The following is a 25933-nucleotide window of genomic DNA, read 5'->3' as shown; positions in this document are numbered from 1 at the left end:
CCCACTGCATGGCACTTTGGGCAAGTGTCTTCTACTATAGCCTCGGGCCGACCAAAGCCTTGTGAGTGGATTTAGTAGACGGAAACTGAAAGAAGCCCGTCGTATATATATATATATATATATGTGTGTGTGTATATTTTTGTGTGTCTGTATTTGTCCCCCCAACATCTCTTGACAACCGATGCTGGTGTGTTTGCTTCCCTGTAACTTAGCGGTTCGGCAAAAGACACTGATAGACTAAGTACTAGGCTTACAAAGAATTAAGCCCTGGGGTCGATTTGCTTGACTAAAGGCGGTGCTCCAGCATGGCCACAGTCAAATGACTGAAACAAGTAAAAGAGTAAAGAGAGTGCAGAGGTCTCCTTGTTGGTTTATCTGTTGGATTGTAGTTGTTGAGTGTTGGTTCTTGAAGACTTGTTGGTCTTTATATCAATACAACTAAGAATAGTTAGTGCGTAGTTGTAGTAGTAGTAGTTGTAATAGTAGTAGTTGTAATAGTAGTAGTAGTAGTGGTAATAGTAGTGGTAGTGGTAGTAGTAGTGGTAGTGGTAATAGTAGTAGAGTAGTGGTAGTAGTGGCAGTGGTAGTAGTTGTAGTAGTAGTGGTAGTAATAGTAGTAGTAGTAGTAGTAGTAATGGTGGTATAGTAGTAGTAGTAGTGGCAGTGGTAGTAGTTGTAGTAGTAGTGATGTTGGTAATAGTAGTAGTAGTAGTAGTAGTAATGGTGGTATAGTAGTAGTGGTAGTAGTGGTAGTAGTGGCAGTTGGTAGTAGTTGTAGTAGTAGTAGTAGTGATAGTAGTGGCAGTGGTAGTAGTTGTAGTAGTAGTGATGCTGGTAATAGCAGTAGTAGTAATGGTGGTATAGTAGTAGTAGTAATAGTCGTAATAGTAGTAGTAGTGGTGGTGGTAGTAGTAGTGGTAATAGTAGTGGTGGTGGTGGTAGTAGTAGTAGTAGTAGTGGTGGTGGTAATAGTAGTAATAGTAGTAGTAGTAGTAGTAGCTGCAATAACAACACTGACGTTGAAACATTTCGTTGCAGTCAGAAACGTTCTTTGGTTTCATTATTATTTCTCATGAGGGTTATTTTATCCTTTTACTGCAGAAATCGGAGATATACTCTCAAATATTCAACATCCGCAACTGTAGAAAGCAGTTTTTATATACCAATCTATTCTTTTGTCAAAGAATGTCATGTTAGAAACTATCCTCAGTTGAAATATGTCAAGTTTATTGGGGTAACGTGACTTGCAGAAAATACCAATTCAGTTTTTTTTGGTAGATGTTTAACATTATTACAAGAATAAACATGAAACTTAATTTTTCAGTTGAAGGTTTAATGTCCATTTTTGCCTTGCTAGCATGTATTAGATGAGGAATTATTTTATAGATTGATATATATATATATATATATATATATAGATATATATATATATATATATATATATATATATATATATATTGAGTAGTTGAATGAATTATCTTATTATGGATAATTCGGTTAACCGATACCTCGGTAGCAAATTCACGTCAGAAAAACACGGTTGAAGCTACATGCCTAGGGCAGAGATCACGTGCTTTTGTGTGGAAATTTGTGTGTTTTTTTAAATACAAATAAATGAAAGAATGGAGTTGAACGACGAAATTAGCAAAATTCCTCTATATAAGTTCCTTGCTTTTCCTGATGAGAAGGCGGTATAATGCACCCCTTATTCCTTCGAAATTAGGAATATGCAGCCTTCGAAACATATGTCGAAAATAAAATAGAGGAATTTTGTTAATTTAGTTGTTCAACTCCATTCTTTTATTTATTTGTATATATATATATATATATAATACTGCAGTAGAAAGTAGTGGCTGTGTGGTAAGTAGCTTGCTTACGAACCACATGGTTCCAGGTTCAGTCCCACTGGGTGGCACCTTGGGTAAGTGTTTCTACTATAGCCTCGGGGCGACCAAAGTGGATTTAGTAGACATAAACTGAAAGAAGCCTGTCATATGTATATATACGTATGTGTGGGTGTCTGTGTTTGTCCCCCCCTCCCCCCAACATCGCTTGACAACCGATGCTGGTGTGTTTACGTCCCCGTAACTTTAGTGGTTCGGTAAAAGAGACCAATAGAATAAGTAGTAGGCTTACAAAGAATTAAGTCCTGGGGTTGATTTGCTTGACTAAAAGTGGTGCTCCAGCATGGCGGTTTATAAAATTATCTTACTCTTTTACTTGTTTCAGTCATTTGACTGTGGCCATGCTGGAGCACCACATTTAGTCAAGCAAATCGACCCCAGGGCTTAATTCTTTGTAAGCCTAATACTTATTCTATCGGTCTCTTTTACCGAACCACTAAGTTACCGGGACGTAAACACACCAGCATCGGTTGTGTTAGTCTCGTTTGAAACTATTTTTCATTGAGATACATCAAGTTCATTCTGGTAGCTGGCTTGCAGAAAATGCCAATGGTAGATATTCAACATCACTACTGGAATAACGAAGGCTGTGGAGGTGAAACAAAAAAACTTCGACTCTGACTCTGATTCCTCTTTATGTAGTTAAGTGATTGCGGTCTGCTTATCTCATAAAGCATATGCATATGCTAGTATTTTGAGCAGGCCTCTATGTTAGAACTGGTTTATATTAAAGAATAAAGATATTGTGAGTCGGAATCAGAGTTGGTATAGTTTTACCAATTCTGACTCTAGTTACCCCTTAATTGTGTTTGGTTTGTCTCCACAACCTGACTCCGTCTCCACAGCCCTGGGAATAACCATGAAATTTGATTTTGCAGTTAAAGGGTTTACATCCATTTTTGCAATGCTAGCATGTGTTAGATGAAGAGTTATGTTACAGTTTGTGGAAAGCAGTTTTATAAACTAGTCTGTCTTTTGTTTAACCATGTCATGCTTAAAACTGTTTTTCATTGAGAGACATCAAGTTTATCAAAGGCAATGTGACTTGCAAAAAATACCAATTCTGTTTTTTTGGTAGATATTTAACATTATTACTGTGTTAACTATGAAATCTAATTTCACAGTTGAAGACTGTGAAATTAAAGATCAAGACTGGAGCCTGGTGCAGCCATCTGGTTGCCAACCCATACTAGCCTGGAAAACGGACGTTAAATGATGATGATGATGATGATGAAGAATTAAACTTGCTAACCTTGTTTTATTTTTTTCTTCTTCTCTCTGCAGATCTATAGCAGATTTTCCTAAGTTCCTTGGAATAGCTATGGAAACATTTCTAATGCTCTGTGATGATCCTGAAGCTGATATTCGCATGGTTGCTGATGAATGCCTCAATAAAACAATTAAGGTAAACATCCCCCAAAAATTTTATTTGTTTATTTCATAGGAAGTGATCATCTACGTTTGAGAATTTCAAAGACAAATTGTTGTTTGTTAGTGCCAAGGCAGCATTAATGAGACAGACCTATAATCAAAGGCATTCCAGACTTGATCAAGTCTTTTTTTTTTTTTTTTTTCCAGACATACTGTACCTAGAACGAAAATACTCCAACATGTTCTCTTTTCCCTCGTTAATTGAGCTCTGACTAATTATTATGCCAAAGTGAGAATCTGGACTCTGTGAACGGGCTGATGTGACCTTTGTGGAATTATTACAACCTGTAGGTGCAGGCTTGGCTGTGTGGTTAAGAAGCTTACTTTGCATTCCAAATGGCTCTGGGTTCAGTCCTGCTATGTGACACAGTGATAGGAAATTTCAATGTAAACATTTTTGTCAGAGGATAATTTACCATGAGAAATCTCATTTTAAATGACCTCATCAAGTTTGTTTAACGTTTGACATTGAATAATACTTGTCTACTTAATGTTTTTTATTCAGGTATTATTCAAGTATTATTCAATGTCAAACATTAAACCCCACCTCCAAAACTTGTCTATTTAATGATTTTATGTGAAGGCACATGGCTCTGTGGTTAGAGCATCAAGCTGATAATTATGAGGTTATGAGTTTGATTCCTGGACCAGGCTGTGTGTTGTGTTCTTGAGCAAGACATTTTATTTCACGGTGCTCCAGTTCACTCAGCTGTAGAAATGAGTTGCAACGTCACTAGAACCAAGATGTATCGGCCTTTGCTTTCCCCTTGGATAACACTGGTGGCATGGAGAGGATAGTCTGGTATGCATGGGCGACTGCTGGTCTTCCATAAACAACCTTGCTCAGACTTGTGCCTAGGAAGAGAACTTTCTAGGTGCAATCCCATGGTCATTCATGACTGAATTGGGTCTTTACCCTTTAGTTAACAGTTCGTTAAAATCTTTTATTATTCCTTTTTTTATTTTATTTAAAAAATGCTGACATAATACGGTTTATCATTGTCCATATGGCAAATTCATTTCACAACGAATTTTCCTCGACAGAGCCTGGTGCAGCCTTCTGACTTGCCAGTCCTCAGTCAAACCATCCAACCCATGCCAGCATGGAAAGCAGACATTAAACAATGATGATGGTGATGAGGATGAGTGACATTTCTTATGGCAAATTTTCTGGACATGACATGGCACCTTGGGCCAGTGTCTTCCACTATAGCCCTAAGCCAACTGATGTCTTATGAGTAAACTTGGTAAATGGAAACTGTGTGGAAGCATGTTGTATATAAAATATGTGTGTGTGTGTGTGTGTCTTTGTGCTTGTGTTTTCTCTTTCCTCCACAGCTGATGATTGGTGTGGGTTTGTTTACATTCCCGTAACTTCACAGTCCAGCAAAAGAAACAAATATATTAAGTGCCAGACTTAAATACTGGGGTCATTTTGTTTGACTAAACTCTTCAAGGATGTGTCCTTGCAAGGCCAAACTCTAATAACTGAAACAAGTAAAAGATAAAAAAAAAAGAAAGAGACCGATCTTAGGACTTCAATATTCCATTATGTCCTACTTTCCTGTGTTAACTGAGCTCCATGCTAATCCTTACCCTCATAGAAGTATTTAGATTCTCTAACCAGGTTGATGTGACCTTTGTGAAATCATCACAGTACATCCCTCTCTATCTTGCTGTCTTTTAGGCGCCTCTTACACCATGCAGGGAATATGGTAATTGCATTCTACCGACCCCCACCATCCTAGTCGCGGGGGATTTTGCTAGTTAACGAATAGCTGGGACCCTTACAGATGCTACAGCTCTGGGCCAGAATAGACCTGGGAACAATGGTGGCTAAGAGGTGCTTCCACATTCCTCAAACCCTGAAACTAGGGCCCCAGGGTCCTACTACCAGATGTAGTTTATAGTCATAGCCAGGTCTTGTGGGTACCCGCTCTTAAAAAAAAAAATGGGGAATAGGCCTGGGTGTGTGTGTGTATATATATATATAAGAAATTAAAGAAGGAAAATGCACACGCTTTACATAGTTTTAATATAATTTTAAATATATTTTGTATTGTGTTTGTCGACCGGTTTTGCTTTCGCTATTCATGACATTAAAATTTATTTAAATATGTATTTTCTTAAGAAAAAAATTTCTGCAGAAGTGACTCCATATATTTACATACCATACAGTTAAAGAGAAGAAATTATTGATATTAGTCATTACTCATTTTGCCCCAGTTTAGACATCAGCTTTTGAAAATTGACAGTTGTCAAATTAGATATTAGTGTGGGAAAAAAATTGACTTGGAATCCAACAGAGAAAAGAATTTGGATTGTTTAACATGAAAATTTATCTAGATATCTTATTAGCAGCCTCAAAAACAAAATTGGGTCAAAGTCAAGGAAAAATTTATTGGGGGGGGAGGGAGGTAATTACTCATTTTGCCCCACTCCCTGTATAATTCAAGTATTTGACAAAATGAAGGAAAATATTTAAAAAGAAAAAGAAGAAAAAGATTTGATTTAATGAAAAACATGTGAGCATAAAAGCAATAATTCCAAAGCTGAAAAATAAAAAATACTTTGAGCTGTTGAGTGATGTAATTTAATAATTAAAACTAAATTCGAAATTTAAATTTTGGAACATATTCATTACTTACCTGCTTTTCTGTAAAGTAAGAGCAGTTTTCAATGCCTCACTGAAATAATGAAGTTCACAATGGCAATATGTGTGTATGCATGCGTGCATATTTGTGTGTGTGTGTGTCTTTATTTGCAAGTGGTCAATCTAAGGTCACTGCTCAGTCGTGTCCAAAGAAGGAATTTGAACTAGAGACAATAACTAACTTCTTTCTATCAATCTCTTTATCTATCTTGAGCATAATCCTATGAACCTGGAAAAATTTAAAACAGAGAGTTACTTACTTGCAAATAAATGACCGAGGTTACTGTGGTCTTTTCTGTAGGCTTTTCTTTCCAGGGATAAACCTCATCTGCTTCCCCCTTTACACTTTACATCATGACATTTCTGTGATACACGATCCCTGTTGGTCGTTTTTTTTCTTTTCTTTTTCTATTTTTTTTTTACCTTTCTACGATCCTTTTTGATCGAAAACCTACCCCACTTTTTTTTTCTTTTTTCTTTCCTCCCCAAAAAGAAAAGCTCTACTTTGTAATTTGTCCCATCTGTGTCCAGCCCTCTGTGGCTAATAAAGAAACATATCTTTATATACATTCATACTGTGTTTCATACACACACACTCACAGATATACATTTTTAGGAGTGTTTTGTTGTTTCCTTTTTGTCTGTCAATGTCCTTGAAGCAGCTACAATTAATCCCCCAAAAGAATTGGAGCTGCTTTGGTACTTGGGTAGCAAAGTGTTTTTTAATTGAATGCATTGATGTCATTGATGTAGTTAAAACTAGGGTTATTTATCAAAAAAGAGGGTCCATTACATTTTTTTTAAAGATATGTTTGTTTATTGAAAGAGAGCCTCTGCATGCAAGATTGCTGGGAGGGGGAGGGACACTCTGTATTGAGTGCTACACATCCTTCATAGCAGTCATGGGTGCCTGGGACAATTGCCCCCTTTGACTACCAGCCCTAATCAACATAATCATCACCATCACCACTGCTATCATCACCATTACCATCATCATCATCACTATTATAATCGTCATCATCATCGTCTCCACCACCACCACCACTATCAGCATCACCACCACCATCATCATCACCGTCATCATCATGATCACCATCACCACCGTTTTCACCACCATCATCATCAGCCGTTTAAGAATTTGGACCTGGAGATCTCCATTTCCAGTGACTTTGAGAGCCACCTCCCATTGGTGTCGGGTGACAACGAAGAGCCCTCGACTACAAGATGGCCAAAGTTTTTTTTTTCCAAGGTCTGGGGTCTCCCGCCCCTAAGCCCTAGACCATCACCTAATTACCCTTACCTGTCTTGTTGCTTAACAACAACAACAACAATCATCATCATCATCAACAAGATCTAAGTGTTTCATTTTCCATACTTGCATGGATCGGAAGGAAGTCTTCGAGGTAGACTTTCTACATTTGTATGCTCTTCTTTCCTTGTTTCTAAGCAAGATACTGATTCCATAACTCCCTGATTCCATCAAGCAACAAACAGCCCAGACATGGTTACAAGTCTTTTTTTGTTAACGATGGTTGCACATGTCAAGACATGTCAAGAGTCCAGGTCGTTCTTCCACGGTTGACTGCAAGCACAGGACACCACCTGTGTTTGATTTTGCGAGGCTGTTGTTTTGTTTACAGTCAACAAACGCAAGATTGACAAGGTGAAAATATTAATCACAAACATCCGCATGAACTCATACGAGAAACACACACAAACATGTATAAGCATGTACATGCATGCACACCCACAAACACACATGCACAAACACAAACATGTATGCACAAAAAACACATACACAAAAACAAACACACATACAAACATACAAAACAAAAGAATAAGCACACACACACACTCTGCATTTTTTTCAGTTTCTGCCTCCCAGTTTCACTTGCAAGTTATAGGTCAGCCCTTAGCCATAGTATAAAACCTCAGTCAACATTCACACAGTAGGGCCCAAAACCCCCAAAATACATGGTGCCAAGGTAAACCTGCTTACCACCCAGCCGCATCTTTGTACTAACGACGAGTCCAAAGTATTGATTCTTTCACTAATAAGTACAATGCTGTCCCTATCGTCTCCATTGCCTGTGGCTGTCTTCCCAACCCTCCCCTCCACCAGTTTTATTGTGATTGGTTATCTTCTTTCATTGCATATATTTATTAGCTTTCAACTCAGCATCATTTTTGTTTTTGTTCTTTATTGGATCTACTTCATAGTCCTGTCGACATATTTTAAGCTTCGTTTACTTCCACCATACATTTGTTCCAAATTGTGGCCCAAAGCCAGCAAATTTGAGAAAGGAGCCAAGTCGATTAGATCGATCCCAGTGCACAACTAGGACTCATCTTATCGGCCCTGAAAGGATGAAAGGCAAAGTAGACCTTGGCAGAGTTTGAAATCGGGACATAAAAAAGGAACGAAATGCCACTAAGCATTTTGCCCAGCATGCTAACAGTTCTGCCAGCTTGTTGCCTTAAATTTCCGCTGGATATTATCACCATCACTCTCCTTCTTCGTTACCATCTTCGTCATCTCTGTCATCACCATCATCTCCATCATCATCATCATCTCTATCATTGCCCAACTATTGTTCTTTCACCCTTTTACTTGTTTCAGTCATTTGACTGCAGCCATGCTGGAGCATCTCCTTGAAGGCTCTTTGGTCAAACAGGTCGGCCCCAAGACTTATTTTTTCAAGCCTTGTTATTATTTTATTGGTATCTTTTGCTGAACTGCTAAGTTACAGGGACATAAACACACCAACACCGGTTGTCAATCAGTGAAGGGGGACAAACACAAATATAAAGACACTCACACATATACATACATACATATACATACACAAATATAAATATATGCATATATACATATATGTACATACTTACACATATATGTATATATACATGCATATATGGGTACAGGACATCAAAAAACGTAGACACAATGAGAAAACAAAAACATAAAAACAAAAACATAGAAAATGAACTTTTTTTCGAACAACAACAAAAAAAAAACAACAAACAAATGGAGAAACGAGACATGCAACATAAAGAACATTCCCCTTCATCAGTTGTCCCTGTTTCATCTTCTCCGCGTTGTGAAGGTAAGGACAAAACGCGACTTTGTTGAAACAGTCCTTCCTGCAAGGCAAATTAAAAAAATTTGGGATTTTTTGTGGAGGGTGAAAGTGGTAACAAAAACAGGACAGTGAGAACAAGACAGTAAAAACAGACGGTGAGGGCTGTTAAGCCAAGATGATGTGTAAAATTATTATGAATGATAGAAAGACAAGCTATGAGAAGAGACAGGTGAAAGCATGTCTTGTCTTTACGAAGGAAGTGGAAGAAAGATCGCCTTTCGTAATGTGTCAGCAACGAGAGTCAAGGAGGAAGAGTGAAAGAGACAGAGAACGGTGATGGAGAGAGGAGGAGAATAGGGAAAGGGTGGGACAGAAAGGAAGAGCAAGAGAAGGAGATAGATAGACAGAGAAGAGGTAGAAGAGATAGAAGAAGAGTGGAAGAGATAGAAGTAGATAGAAGAGTGTGCATTGTAATTATTAAGATAAAACTTACTTGGAAAAGGATGCGTGGTGTATATACACGACAGGGTTCTGTGCTTCGGTTTCTGTCTGCCAAGTCAACCAAATCCACTTACAAGGATTTGGTCGGCCCAAGTCTGTAGTAGAAAATACTTGCCCAAGGTGCCATGCATTCTATACGGTCTGTTTGTACAACGATACATTAAGGACCCTTATTTATGAGAACTACTGGATCACTTGAATCCATATACTGTGGCTTAAATATTTATAAGATATATACACCAACAAACAATTCTCATCTTGTTTTTCTGTTCCTTTCTTTCCAGACTTTGTTAGAAACAAACTTGGGCCGTTTACAGGTGGAACTGTACAAAGAGATCAAGAAAAATGGACCATCTCGAAGTCTTAGAGGAGCACTTTGGAGATTTGCAGATATGTGCCATTTGATACGTCCTCAGAAATGCAGGTATGTTAATCTACAAATCCCAGGTAATCTGTACACAAAGTAATGTATGTTGTAGTAATGTACTATACTTTAGAGATCCCCTATGTGATTGTTAACTTGCTAGAAATAGCAGATATATCTTCCTTACCCCTTTAGTGTTCAGATTACTCTGTGAAATGTAATCTTTATTTATTCATATTGTTTTGAATTAATCATGGATTATCTCACAGCTTCATGATTTTGATAAAATTGGGAGGCAGAAACTGAAGAAATCAGCATGTGAATGTGTGTGTGTTTTTTCGTGTGTTTATGTTATGTTTTTTTTGTGTTTTGTTTGTTTATGTGTGTGTTTGTGTGCACATGTGTGTGTGTGAGATTTTTGTGTATGTTTTTTTGTACATGCATGTTTGTGTTTCTGTGTATGTGTGTGTATGTTCACTTTTAAAAAGACATTGCAGGTGAGGTGTGAGAAGTCGAATCTGGCTGATTTGAACATAAAACAAGTAGAATATTCGGCCCAGATATGACTGGTTTAAATGCCAAATGGTGAAATGACACCTTATTACCTTTAAAGATGGTTACCCAGCTGTATTTTAAGGCCCTCGTGCAATGTTGGTTTAAGGGTTACACATATTTTATTATTTTACTAGTTTCAATCATTGGTCTGTGGCCATGCTGGAACACTAGTTTTAAGGGTTTTTATCAATTATCTAGATCTTGGTCTTCAGTCTAGTATTTATGTTGTTGATCTTGCAGGGATGAAAGGCAAGTTGACCTGACCTCACTATAAATAAAATGATTTGGAGAGTTCTGTATGCTGTAGGGTATCTTTGATGGACATACCAATTACTGTATTTTAACATGTATAAGGAACCCCCTAATTTTGGGGGCTTAAAATTTGGAAAAATTGTTTTGTAAGGGATTATAATACTATCCATGTATAAGAAACTCCCATATTTTTTAACCTAATTTTTGACAAAAAAGGGTTCCTTGTACGTGATAAATTACGGTCTCTCTCTCTCTCTCACACACATGCACACACACTACCTTATCTATCACTGTCTCTTTTGTGCCCAAAGTTCACGAGTTGAGTTTTATGAAAATAATTTCAGCCAATTTGGGTCGTATTGAGGTTTATTTGAAATTGCCAGTAACATAAACTGACTTTGCCATTCTTTTAAATATATATGTATATATATATATATATATTATATATATATATATAATATATATATATATATATATTATATATATATATCATTATCATCATCATCATCATTTATCATCCACTTTCTATGTTGGCATGAGTTTGACAGGGAACTGGCAAGAGTCAGGGCTTTGTCACGCTCCAGTGTCATCCTTGGCATGGTTTCTATGGCTGGATGCCCTTCCTAATGCCAACCACTTTACAGAGTGGACTGCTGTGTGCTTTTTGTGCCACACCATTCATCATTGTTTCAATGTCCATTTTTCCATGATTGTTGGATGGGTTGGACAGAGGTTATTGAGGCAGATTTTCTGCAGCTGAATGTCTTTCCTGTTGTAATATATATTTGATGTACTTCCGCAGTGTCTGTTTGCTGGATTTCACTTTGAAGGTTTTTGATCAGCCCAAGGCTGTAACAGAAGACACCTACCCAAACTGGTTACACATTGGCATCAAATCTGGATGGTCTGGCTTCAAAGCAGACTTCTTAACTGTACAGCTGTAGCTGTGTCCTTATAGCAAGAAACTTGAAATTTCTTTTAATCTTCTATAAGTGGATGCAAGCTTGGCTGTGTGGTAAGAGGTTTGCTTTTCAACCTCATGATTCCAGGTTCAGTTCCACCTTGTTGCACTTTCGGCAAGTGTCTTCTACTATAGCCATGGGCTGACCAAAGCCATGTGAGTGGATTTGGTAAACAAAAACTGAAAGAAGACTGTTGTATATGTGTGTTTGTGTGTGTGTGTGTGTCTGTCTGTCCCTCAGCGCCACTTGGCAGTTTGGCAAAAGAAACCAAAAGAATAAGTCCCAGGCTTTAAAAAAAAATAATTACCGGGGTCAATTCATTTGACTAAAAACTCTTCAAGGCAGAGCCCCAGCATGGCCGCAGTCTAATGACTGAAATAAGGAAAATAAAAAAACAAAGATGAAGTGAGGTTTACCATTTTATTTTCATATCATCATGTAAACTAACCCTTGTTCTCTTTCTTTATTCTTGTGCAGGCCATATATTGTCAACTTGCTGCCCTGCATTGCACGGGTTTGTAAGCGTGAAGAAGAGGCCATTCAAGAAACCCTTGCAGCTTCCATGCAGAAAATATGTCCTGTACTTATGGCTTTTGCAAATGATTCAGAAGTCAAAGTAAGGAACATTCTTCTTGCTCACATTTCTCTTGCATTTTTTCGTCTTTCCCTGTGTCATTGCAAAGTAACGGTTAATAAATATTTACAACACAGTTACATCATCACCATCATCATCATCATTGTTTAACGTCCGTTCTCCATGCTAGCATGGGTTGGACGGTTTGACCGGGGATCTGGGAAGCCAGAAGGCTGCACCAGGCTCCGGTCTTATCTGGCAATGTTTCTACAGCTGGATGCCCTTCCTAACGCCAACCACTCCGTGAGTGTAGTGGGTGCTTTTTACGTGCCACCTGCACTGGTGCCAGGCGAGGCTAGCATCGGCCACGGTCGGATTGGTGCATTTTACGTGCCACCGGCACGGAAGCCAGTTACAAAGTTATAAAAATTGAAGTGTTTTTTTTTTTTGTCTTTCATATAGATAATCAAATTTATTTTGTTTATTTAACCTTTTGACCTGTCTTTTTTTTTTGTCCCCCTCATGAAGGCATTACTAAAGAGTTTTCTACCAAATTTGAAGTCTTCGTCTGCATCAACCCGGCGTACAGCAGCTTCAAGTCTCTCACTGATCTGTCAGCATTCACACAACCCTTTGTCTTTCATAAACAGATTAGTCATTATGCTACTAGGTGAGTATTTGGATGGTTCCTTTCTCTTCTGTTTTTAAGCCAATATTATATTAATGCATGATATGTTAGAGCAGTGGCTCTCAACAACCATTTTTTGCCTATGGGCCCCTTTGATTACTATTTTACTCAGATGGACCCTCCTAGTCATTTGATGTTTTAAAAATCCTATAATATTTTTATAATTAAACTAGCTTAAAAGCCACACTCCTTGTGGGCTTTTAAGCTAGCTCCTGCAGTGGCCTAATTGGGCCTGTAGCATAAAACTAAAGAGCGCTAACTAGCATGACTATAATATGTCTATAATGACTATATGCCCCGGTGGTGTTTGATCAGAGGTTAAGGACGGATGAGAATTAATTCTGTTATGCAATAATTCTATTGTTCCGGTCCCAAGTTGAATTCCTATTGTTGGCCAATTTGTCCCAAAGTTCTTATCTCGATGTAAAATTAATGAAACGAATGTCAGTTATCTCCTCCTTGGTCTCTGACGTCATCTGACAAATACCAACCAAGATGGCATGAATCAACCAAGCTTTGCCTGCTAGAAATAGCAGCCCAAATGCTTTTAAATCAGATCTCAATGCTGGATATTCAAGAACCAAATGAAGGGCAGATTTTCAATCCCGGGATCATCCGATTCCAAAATGGTATAATATGTCTATGTAGAGTAAATATAGACTGAAATACAAGGATCCTGGACAGAGGGAATTTTACTTTTATTACAGTAGATATTATTAGGAATTGTATAAGAAGAAATTGTTAAAATATTTTGTGTATTGTAAAAGTATAACTGATTTATTGCACTTTAAGTAGGTTTGAGAAGCTGGGACATGGCCAGTTTGAACATAAAACAGATAATTTATTTGGACGGGATATGCTTGGTCTAAATGCTAAAGGGTTAAGCACATGTGATATAAGCCCAGTTTCACATGTAGGACTGTGGCCAATTTTTTGAGACATTTTATTATACTGTCAAATATAGTAAATAGATGTTATTTTATATTAAATGCAACCAAACTCTTAATTATTTTTCAAAATTAATAGAATCACATAGCTAGTGTTTATCATCAGAAATATGGTTACAAAAGGGTTATGAAGTGGTGAAGTTGTTATATGGTCATGTGTACATGCACATATCTGCATATCTGTGTGCATTTCTTATCTACATCTAAAAGTTTTACTCGTAAACTTTTCCGATTATTTTCAGATTTAATTCTTCCTGTCGATGAAGAACACGAAGTCCATTATTTACTTGGCGTTCTTCTCGCAATCCGGAACCTAGTCCCTTATTTAACTGGCCCTGAAAGGGACCTTGGCTTGAAAGGAAGCTTCGGTCTTGTACATAAAGGCAGCAGTGAAAAACACGTGAAAGTCAACATTAGACAAATCCTTCAGGTATGACATTTTTGGTTTCGTTTTTACCGTCTTTCGAGAATGGATATTCAAGGTGATGTTGTAAAATACAGGATGTAGATTAATCAAAACATGATTCACTGTGTAGAAATACTGAATTCCTCTGTTTATTTATAGGTGCAGGCACAGGTGTGTGGTAAGATGTTTGCTTCCCAATCACATGGTTCTGGGTTCATTCCCACTGCAAGGCACCTTGGGCAAGTGTCTTCTGCTATAGTTTTGGGCTAACCAAATCCTTGTGAGTGGATTTGGTAAATGAAACCTGAAAAAAGCTCATTGTGTGTGTGTGTATGCCCAGTATACCCATCATGACTACCCGTCTGATAAGGGTACATTAGGCACATGCATCACAACCATATGTATGCGACATGGTGATCCCATATCAAGATTAACAGCACATTACCTTGCAGGTGGGGCCCAGTTAGAATTTTTTTCTGGTTGAGTAACCCATCCTGCTGAAAAGGTCCCTGAATAAGGGTTGTTTAAGGATGTTGAATGAAACACCCATGTTTCCAGAGGTGAATTATTCAAACCCCAAAGAATCCCTCTCAGCACATGGTTATGATGCTCCCCCACTACTTCTGCTCGTGATCAGAGATGCACATATCGTTCGCCCCTAAAGGACATGCTCAACTGGTTATGGTCTTTTTTTTATTATTATTATCGATCAAATCAGATAAATCCAACGCTCATTTGTTTGGGCAATGAATATTTGTAGGAGTGTGTTTGGAGCATTGTCATTGCCCCCACTCCAAATTTTAGGAGTCTGCATGCTCCTCTTCCACCCCCTATTCTCGACCCTATGTCTGATGTGCTTCACGAGGACACAGCTTGGATTATAATCTCTTCTATACACTAAATCATTTATATGAATGTATGTATATAATTATAAATAAATATATATATACATATATACCGTCCAACCCATGCTAGCATGGAAAACGGACGCTAAATGATGATGATATATATATATGTATATATATATATATATGTATGTATATATATATATATATATAATATATATATATATATTATATATATATATATATATATACATATATATATATGTATGTATGTATTAAGTATGTGTATGTATGTAATAGATATTAATATTGATGCAATATTTTCAGGTGTACGAGTTGTTGTTATACTTCACGGGTCATACTGACCACAACGTTGCCACTGCTGCCCTTGAAGGTCTTCATCAATTAATCAAAACGCCACCACCTCAGCTAATTCCCATCTTAGTGAACAAGAACACCATCAAGCGGTCATCAGTTTACTCCAACGATCTAAGCACAGTCTATACACGACCTCGGACTCAGAGTAAGTTACAGGTTGGTCTCAGCCTTGAACCCAACCTCTCTCTCTCTCTCACAAGTTATCAGATCTGCTTTCGTTTTGCTCCTATTCTTCTTTTAACTCGTGTAATGCTTCTTGTTAATACTTCTTGATGATTCAAATTGTATGTTCTTACGTGGAGGTAGGGGACACCCATCAAAACTGAAAGCTTGGACAAGCTCAAAGGACTCTTTACATATGAATAATGTTGTTGAATGAAGCAACGTGCTTGTTGCAGACTCATATATATATATTTATTTATTTATATATATATATATATATATATATATATATATACCGGAGTAAACACATAAATGTGAAACAAGGTGGAAAAAAGTGTACTCAAATACCAGTGGTAGAGTAATATGCTTTATTTTAAGCAGCAGAAAATTCAACAAAATCTGTTACTCTGAGTTTCTCGTTGCCGTTCATCAGACAGTTTTTGCTAGAATGGAACATATATATTAATTCAATCTATACTCTTACAAACGCTACACCTTTAAAAAGAAATTGCACTTGTTTGATTGGCCCTTTAGAAAAAACGGTCAATCTTTGAGCGATAAACAAAAAGGTCAAAAATATATGTATATATATATAAAAAAACTTATAAAAATTATAAAATCCGAGGAAAAAACCGAGGAAAAAACCTATTGCCGTTGATGAAGACAGTACAAATTAATGCATAGAAATTAAACCTGTTATAAATACTGCAATACATATTTATATTAAAATCCACATATATATATCAACATACACAAAAGGATGCGCGTAAACGCCATACATACATATACAGACGTATGAATATGAATCTAAATTATACACATAAAAGCATGTGTACATATATTCACGCAAACCGTCTCGCACGCAAGCTAAAATTCATCTATGTAGCAATTCTCATATACTTCCCCCTCATATAATTCTCATATAATTCCCCCTCCTTGCTCAGTATATGAGAATTGCTACATAGATGAATTTTAGCTTGCGTGCGAGACGGTTTGCGTGAATATATGTACACATGCTTTTATGTGTATATTTAGATTCATATTCATACGTCTGTATATGTATGTATGGCGTTTACGCGCATCCTTTTGTGTATGTTGATATATATATGTGGATTTTAATATAAATATGTATTGCAGTATTTATAACAGGTTTAATTTCTATGCATTAATTTGTACTGTCTTCATTAACGGCAATAGGTTTTTTCCTCGGATTTTATAATTTTTATAAGTTTTTTTATATATATATACATATATTTTTGACCTTTTTGTTTATCGCTCGAAGATTGACCGTTTTTTCTAAAGGGCCAATCAAACAAGTCCATTTCTTTTTAAAGGTGTAGCGTTTGTAAGAGTATAGATTGAATTAATATATATGTTCCATTCTAGCAAAAACTGTCTGATGAACGGCAACGAGAAACTCAGAGTAACAGATTTTGTTGAATTTTCTGCTGCTTAAAATAAAGTATATATATATATATATAGATATAGATATATATATATAGATAGATATGTGTGTGAAGGCACAATGGCCCAGTGGTTAGGGCAGCGGACACGCAGTCGTAGGATCGCGGTTTCGATTCCCAGACCGGGCGTTGTGTTTATATTGAGCGAAAACACCTAAAAGCTTCACGAGGCTCCGGCAGGGGGTGGTGATCCCTGCTGTACTCTTTCACCACTCTTTCTCTCTTTCTTCTGTTGGCCTGCTTGCTTAGCCAGCGGGGTGGCGTCGTTCGAAGGCTAAAACAATGCATTGTGACCAGCGATGTGTAGCAACATCTGATAGTCTGGTCGGTCACGTGATCACGTGATATATATATATATGTATATACTAGCAATATAACCCGGTAACACCAGGTCATAGTGCTAGTGCACGCATATACAGAGCTTCGTGCGTGCGCACATACATGTGAGTACTGTCCAAATCTCCAACCAATTACATACAGCTAGCTGGCATTCAATTGGGGTATCAAGTTTCGGGCATTTTGATTGGGTTTTGGATAGAAAATTCACAAAAAAGTCTCACTTCTATTGATTTTTTAATGGCTTTGCTGGGTGACTGGGGAAATGTTAAGATGTGCACAACCACCCTTGGACGGTTTTGAATGACCATAGAAAGTGCGAGCCCTCTAACTGAAAAATTGTGGATTTGTATAAAGGATACACACACACACACACATACATTTTGCCATTTATATATATATATGAATGTTCAATTTGCAAGGAAAGATCCAGAGGAAGAGTGTATATATATATATATATATATATATATATTGTAGTTTCTTACATTTGTAAAAATGACTTATTGATGAACACTTGTTTATGTCCTCCCTGATGAGATTGATGCATCTATTGAAACATATGTTGGTGATTTGGTGATATTAATGGTTTAATAACATCTTGGGAATTTGTCTCCATTTTCTATTATTCTTATATGTATGTATGTATGGATGGATGGATTCACAAAAAAAACAAAAGACGAAGACGGGTGGTGTAGACAACAAACATATGTATTAGTTTAGCAGTCGGGAAGTGAAAAAGTCTTTAATGTTTTGAACCTATGCTCTTTCACAGAAAGAAACAAGAAAAGAAAATAATATACATATATATATATATATGTATGTATATATATTTATGTATAATTAAAATTTTGATTATAATCACCCCACGGATTTTTATGGATAACACCATACAGAATTCTGGTGCATCTAAATTAAGTACCATATTCATTTGAATCTAAATTTTTGCTGAACTTATATTTATGTATGTATGTATGATATTTACTCCATGAACTATGATGAGAAATTGAGTGAAATTTGTATGTATTTTGTATAAATTGTATAAACAATGACACTAAATTCTGCTTTTGCATTTTAGGTGGTTTGGAGCGTTTTCCATCGGTCAGTGATGATGTTGGTTTGGAAGAAGATCAATCTGCAGCTGAAATTTACAGTCAAATCACGACGTCCGAAGACTCATCTGGCTTCGCATCTGATTTTGCTTCCTCGACAAGTCAAGTGGATGAAGCAGGAAGTGCGCATGCCAGGAGTGGTAGCAATAGGTCGAATAATGTGTGTTTCAATGCCGACCTTGATGAAGAACTGCCCAATGAAGGAACATTCTCTACAGATTTAGAATCCACTGCAGCAGCATCTGTCGGCTCCTTCAGTGAAAATACTCTCGATCCAGTGATCATAACGATGGAAAACGCTTACACGAACGTTGAAATTGGAGACTTGAATGAGGAGCGATCTGAACGCTCGACCCTTTCTCACAGCAGCAGTGTAGAGACTTTGTTGAGCATCAAAAGCCTGAGCCCTAAACACCGGCCCCCTCTACAAAAGGGAGTCAGCCAGGACTTGAATGGAAACCCTGAATATGATAATGCATTGACGATTGACACAACTTCGCATGAATCAGCATCACCGTCTCCCATACCAGCAGTGGTAGTCGTAGTTGATGATGTACCCCCTGGTGTGGGACATTATTGTGATGGCGAGGTTCCTTTAGTCTACTGTATACGTCTCTTATGTCGTCGTTTCTTACTCTCTGGTACACCTCAGGGTCTAATTTCAGACAAGACTGTCCGTGTCAGTGTGAAAACTTTAGCCCTTGGTACGATTGGCAATGCTATTTCTTTATTTCCTCGAATCTTACTCCACAATGTGTTTGTTGAAAATCATCAGTGTAAGTTCAATTTTTATTATTATTATTATTATTATTATTATTATTATTATTATTATTATTATTATTATTGAGTGAGAGAGCAGAGCATGCCATCAAAGTGACACTGGGGTAAAATATACGAAGCCCAGTATACCCATCATGACTACCCGTCTGATAAGGGTACACTAGGCACATGCATCACAACCATATGTGCGCGACATGGTGATCTCATATCAAGATAAACAGCACATGACCTTGCAGGTGGGTTCCATTTAGAATTTTCTTCTGGTCGAGTAGCCCATCCTGCTGAAAAGGTTCCTGAATAAGGGTTGTTTAAGGATGTTGAACGAAACACCCATGTTTCCAGAGGTGAATTATTCAAACCCCAAAGAATCCCTCTCAACACATGGCTATGATGCTCCCCCACTACTTCTGCCCACCTGACTTGTTCCTGTGCCAGTGGCACATAAAAAGCACCCACTACACTCTCAGAGTGGTTGGCATTAGGAAGGGCATCCAGCTATAGAAACATTGCCAGATCAAGATTGGAGTCTGGTGCAGCCACTGGCTCTCCAGACCTCAGTCAAACCGTCCAACCCACGTTAGCATGGAAAGGAGTTGTTAAACAATGGGAAACGGACATTAAACGATAATGATGATGATTATTATTATTATTATTCTAGCAGAATCGTTAGCATGCTGGACAAAATTCTTAGTGGTGTTTTGCTCATCTTTATGTTCTGAGTTCAAATTCCGCCGAGGTCGACTTTGCCTTTCATCCTTTCGGGCTTGATAAATTAAGTACCAGTGAAATACTGGGGTTGATGTAATCAACTAGTCCCCTCTCCACAAATTTCATGCCTTGTGCCTTTAGTACAAAGGATTATTATTATTACTATTATTATTAAAGCAGGGAGCTGGCAGAATTGTTATCATGCTGGGCAAAATGTTTAGCAGCATTTCATCCATCTTTATGTTCTGAGTTCATATTTCGCCGAGGTTGACTTTGCCTTTCATATTTTCAGGGTCAATAAAATAAGTACCAGTAATGCACTGGGGTTGATGTAATCGACTATCTCTCTCCTCCAAAATTTCAGGCCTTGTGCCTGTAGCAGAAAGGATTATTATTATTATTAATATTATTGTTAATATCAGAGTGGTGAGCTGGTAGAATTGTTAGTATGCCAGACAAAATGCTGTTAAGTATTTTGTCTGCCTTTATATTCTTATTTCTTTATTGCCCACAAGGGGTTAAACATAGAGGGGATAAACAAGGACAGACAAAGGGATGAAGTCGATTACATCGACCGCAGTGCGTAACTGGTACTTAATTAATCGACCCCGAAAGGATGAAAGGCAAAGTCAACCTCGGTGAAATTTGAACTCAGAATGTAACAGCAGACGTAATACCTATTTCTTTACTACCCACAAAGGGCTAAACACAGAGAGAGGACAAACAAGGACAGACAAACGGATTAAGTCGATTACATCAACCCCAGTGCGTAACTGGTACTTATTTAATTGACCCCGAAAGGATGAAAGGCAAAGTCGACCTTGGCGGAATTTGAACTCAGAACATAGTGGCAGACGAAATACTGCTAAGCATTTCGCCCGGCGTGCTAACATTTCTGCCAGCTCGCTGCCTTTATATTCTGAGTTCAAATCTGCCAAGTTTGACTTTGCCTTTCAACCACTTGGGGTCAGCAGAATAAGTACAAGTTTAGCACTGAAGTTGATCAAATTGACTAGTGCCTCCCCCCTCCCACCAGTCTAAAAATTTTAGGTCTTGAGCTTATAATAGAAAGGATCATTATTATTAACATTCTCAGCTAAACAATAAAGTGTTTGTATTATTTGGTATGTTTTAATGGTAATGATTTTCTCTCAGAACATTAGTGGATGCTCATATGCTATTTTAAAGTTTCCTTTTGTCTACAAATGCTAAAATTTCCATCATTTTGCAGGTCGAGAGAGTCAGTATATCAGTGATGTGTTACTTTTTGCCAACCACCCCGATCCACAGTTAAAGGGAAACACTGCAGTGATTGTGGCAAATTTACTGCGCAGTGCTTTGATTGAAGGGCAAGGAGATTTCCAGAAGTGGTTGGAACATAACAGTTCATCCCTCTCAGAGAAAGGTTTGTCTTGTTGCTTGTTTCTGTCGGGATTTTGTATTTTTATAGATGTCACACAAATGAAGGGGTTTTAGATCAGATGGGTTCAAAGGTTCCAGTATTTTAGGTTCTAAAGCCAACTTCCTTTTTGACTTTGAATTTGTTGTTTAGTCACAAGTCATATCTGACTGAGTAGGTTTATAATCAATCAGAGGTGTTTCAGCCATGACCAGGTGTGTGATTAAGAAGCTTGCTTTCCAACCACATGGCTTCAGGTTCAGTCCCACTGTGCGGCACCTTGGACTATAACCCTGGCTATAACACCATTTACTATAACCCTGGGCCAGCCAATGCCTTGGATACACAGTCAAGCAATCAGCTCCAGTACTGCTTATCAAATTCACTTATAAGGCATTGATTAGTCTAAGTCTACAGTAGAAGACACTTGTCCAAAGTGCTGCGCAATAGGACTGCATCTGAAACAATATGGTTGGGAAGCAAGCTTAAGCATACAGCCATGCCTGTGCTCATGTGTGTATGTTAACCATTAGCATTTAAACCGTCCGTATCCGGCCAAAATATTCTACTTTTTATTTGTTCAAACCTGTCCAATCTGGTCTCTCACACTTACCCTGCAATGTCATTATTAAAATAAGCAATAACATCAGCAAAATCTCAAAGTTACAAGATAAAGCATGGATAATTCAAAACAATGTGAATAAATAAGCATCAGACATTAGACAAAGAAATTTGAATGCTGAACGGTTAAACATATATTTGTGTGTGTGTGTGTGTGTGTGACAACATATATTTCAATGAAACAGAAAATTAGCAACTCAAGCCTAAAAACTTTGATATGATTTGATTGAGTCAAGGAATGACCCGTCTGCCCACCCTCTCCACTAGCCCTCTCCAATATATACAACACTATAACTTGGGTGTTCAACCCCTCCCTCCTCTCTGTCCCATCTTCACCATCTTTCTCTCCTCTCTCTCTACTTCTGAGGTAGCTATGTTTTACTTTTATTGCTTCTCAAAACTATTGCACCCAGTTGAGGGGTCTTGTCCTGCAAGTTATTTGTGGTGGTAGCACAAGAAAAAGCACCCCAGACCACCCTGCAAAGGGGTTGGCATTAGGCCAGTTCTCTGGGTTCCTCTCCTTCTCTCAACTAAGATGTCCTTGTCTTGCAAGCTACTTGGCAACCCTTTGGGTATTTGTGTCACATAAAAAGGGTCCCATGTCAGCGTCACACAAAAAGCACCTGTGCTGGCACTGAGTAAATGGCACCCATGTGAAAAGCATCCATGCTGGAATCACTTAAAGAAGCACCTGTGCTGGTACCCACGTACAAAATCACCCATGGTGGTACCATGTAAAAAAAAACAGGCATTCAGCCGTAGAAACCATGTCAAAAGAGATGACTAGAGCCTGGTGCAGCCCTCTGGCTTGCCAGCATGGAAAATGGGCATTAAGTGGTGGTGGTGGTGGCAATGGCAGCAGCTGTGGCGATGACGGTAGAGCATGGTGTAGTCTTCTGACTTACCTCTTTCTATCAAACTGCCTGACCCGTGATTGCATGGAAATTTTGTTAAATGATGTTGATGATGAGATATTAAAGAATATTCTGTAGATATATTTCGTTTTGGGATTTGGTTTGCAAGATTCTTTATATGAGTTCGTGTGTTGAAGCATATTCTGTTGTGTCTGGGGAGAGTCATTTTCTTTTGGTGCCTTATAATTTAATACACTCACCGGTAAAATTTCCCCTTTTTTTCTTATTTTTATTTTCCTAAAATTTTCGTTGTGTCTTGCAACCTTTTCAATAGTCTTGACTCTGTTTAAGAAAGACTCAAAGTGTCTACTTTGTGTAACATGTAACATTATCTGAATAGTAATAGCTGGCTAAAATTTTTAACTCAAGTTGTTGACCTACACTGTTGACTGTAGCAAAAACATTAAGAAAAATATAAATGCAAGCCTAACCCTTATTTCCTCATTTTTTAATTTCTATTTTCCTTAATTTCAGCATTATCGTATCCTTCCGTCGTTGATCTTGTTCAAGTAATATTGAACATCATTGAAGACGAATCGTCGATGGCAGCTCGGCAAGGCCTTCTTGCTCTTCAAGTGTGCTTGTCGAACCTCATGGTCTCCGCTCATTCAGATCTGTGTATAAATATTCTACTGAAATTGCTGCCTATCATATCAAATCCTTACTGGCTCGTTAAGGTGAGATCTTGGAGAAATATTTCAGTTTGGAGTGTGTATGATACTTTTTTTTTTAATCTTTTGCTTTGAAAAAAAAAATTTGTTTCTTTGTTTTTATTGCTTTTTGTGTTTACTCTTTTGATCAGTGGTGCCGCAAAATGTTTTCCACCTGGTGCAGCCCTTGAGCTTACCCCTCTCCAGCCCCTCTACAAGCTTATACAGCAGCCCAAAAGCGTTGCTCCCATTAAAACATTGCTCAAGGTGGTGGACAGCCCTCATTGCCCCCCCCCCCCCCAATACTAGCTCTGTTACTGGCTTTGATTTTGAGTAAAGTGGTAAAATGTTAACCCCAGGTCAAATCTGATGCAGTAAAACTATGGCCAAAAGCAATCCACATGTGACCATCATGTCATCTTTATCTTCAGACATTTCATTTGTGCAATTCTTTGTACAATGTGTACGTTTCCCTTTTTTGTTTTCCCCCATTGTTGTGGGGTTCAAGTGAGACTGTGTGGTTAAGGAGCATGCTTCCTACCCATGTGGTCTCGGGTTCAGTCCCACTGCCCAGCATCTTTGGCAAATGTCTTTATAGCCCCAGGCCAGCCAAAGCTTTGCGAATGCATCTGATAAACAGAAGCTGAAAGAAGCCCATTGTATATATGTGTGTGTACCCATCTCATGATGGTTGTAAATGAGCATCATCATCATGATCACCAGAGGTGGCAAGCTAGCAAAATTACTAGCACACCAGGCGAAATGATTAGTAGCATTTCGTCGTTTTTACACTCTGAGTTCAAATTCCACCGAGGTCAACTTTGCCTTTCATCCATTCTGGGTCGACGAAATAAGTACCAGTTGAGTACTGGGATCAGTGTAATCGACTAACCTCCACCCCAAATTTCAGGCCTTGTGCCTATAGTAGAAAGGATTAGTATTATCTTTTTTTTGCAGGCATTGTGTATACAGAACAATAGCCATTTTTTTTTCTCAACTGTAGGTTATTAGTTGAAGGATATTTAGCTGCTATTTCTAGCAGTTTGAGCATCTGTATAGAAGCTCCCATGCTGCTTCACATTTGTCTTTATTGCCATAGTATATAATTACCATGTAAAATATATTAATATATTTCAGTATATTATTGTAATTAAGGCATTGTTGAGTAGCCTCAGGTTAGACCTGATGACACACACCTGGGCAGTGATAGCTGCTGCTAATCACTATATTTCTATTAACGAGGAAATAATTATATTGGGTTGTGTGCCTTCGACATCATAATCACCATCATCATCAACATCGCCATAATTTTTATTGTTGTTGTTACAATCGTTTCAGCTATTGACTATTACACCACCACCACCACCAAAATTAGTATAATTACTATCGACTCAACCAAAATAACCACCCACAAGCACCTACCACCAAGATTACTATCATCAAAATTACTACCATTATTACTATAACCACTGCTACTATTACTACTCCAATCAGAATAACCACCATTAATACCACCATCACCTCCACTACCACCACCACCACCACCACCTTTGGTAATAATTATGACACCACCTGTCACTATCACTACTGTTACAACTACTCCTACCTTGACTGGTATCAGAATAACTATTACTACTACCATCACCCACTACCACCACCACACTCAACTGTCATCACAACCACTTAAACACAGGAGCTACCACCCTGATCCCTCCATTTCCACCACCACCACCACCTCAACAGCTATCACATTGACCCCTATTATCCAGAGTACTCCACTACCAACAGATATTCTCTGAAGTGAAATTTATGCAAATATAAAAAAAAAATATGTAAAAAAAAAGAAAAAAATTATAATACAATTAATTACTTTAAATTCATTGGAATTTAGAACTGCGTTTCTCAACTGGAGCTCCTTGGAAGCCTAGGGTTCTGCAAAAAGGTTCCTAGGGCATTTCATCTATCTTTTTATTATGAGTTCGAATTCTGCTGAGCTTGGCTTTGTCTTTCATTCCTTTTGGGGGTCAATAAAATAAGATTCAGTTGAACACTGGGGCTGATGGAATCCATTTGCCCCCACCCCACCACCCCCACCCCAAATTACTGGCTTTGTGCCAAAACTTTGAAATCATTATAAGTATATTAAGGCAGCTGGTAGAAGCGTTAGCGTGCTGAACAAAATGTGTAGTGGCATTTTGTCTGTCTTTGCGTTCTGAGTTCAAATTCTGCCATGGTTGACTTTGCTTTT

General features: G+C 37.9%; 1 protein-coding gene across 5 annotated transcripts in view; it reads left to right on the top strand.

Moving 5' to 3' along the window:
- LOC115219551 (huntingtin) overlaps nt 1–25933 on the top strand; it is a 125283-nt gene that overhangs the window by 24504 nt on the left and 74846 nt on the right. For all 5 annotated transcript variants that reach the window (XM_036509150.1, XM_036509149.1, XM_029789760.2 and 2 more), the window contains 9 exons: nt 3189–3309; nt 9857–9996; nt 12183–12321; nt 12808–12949; nt 14157–14344; nt 15493–15688; nt 18580–19389; nt 21333–21506; nt 23510–23712. In XM_036509150.1, coding sequence (XP_036365043.1) covers nt 3189–3309; nt 9857–9996; nt 12183–12321; nt 12808–12949; nt 14157–14344; nt 15493–15688; nt 18580–19389; nt 21333–21506; nt 23510–23712 — 2113 coding nt within the window. The remainder of the gene's footprint in view (nt 1–3188; nt 3310–9856; nt 9997–12182; nt 12322–12807; nt 12950–14156; nt 14345–15492; nt 15689–18579; nt 19390–21332; nt 21507–23509; nt 23713–25933) is intronic.

This window comes from Octopus sinensis, linkage group LG14 (genome assembly GCF_006345805.1).
Source record: "Octopus sinensis linkage group LG14, ASM634580v1, whole genome shotgun sequence".
Classification (NCBI taxonomy): domain Eukaryota; kingdom Metazoa; phylum Mollusca; class Cephalopoda; order Octopoda; family Octopodidae; genus Octopus; species Octopus sinensis.
Note: the sequence above shows the minus strand (reverse complement) of the source record. Positions and strands in the feature narration are given on the sequence as shown.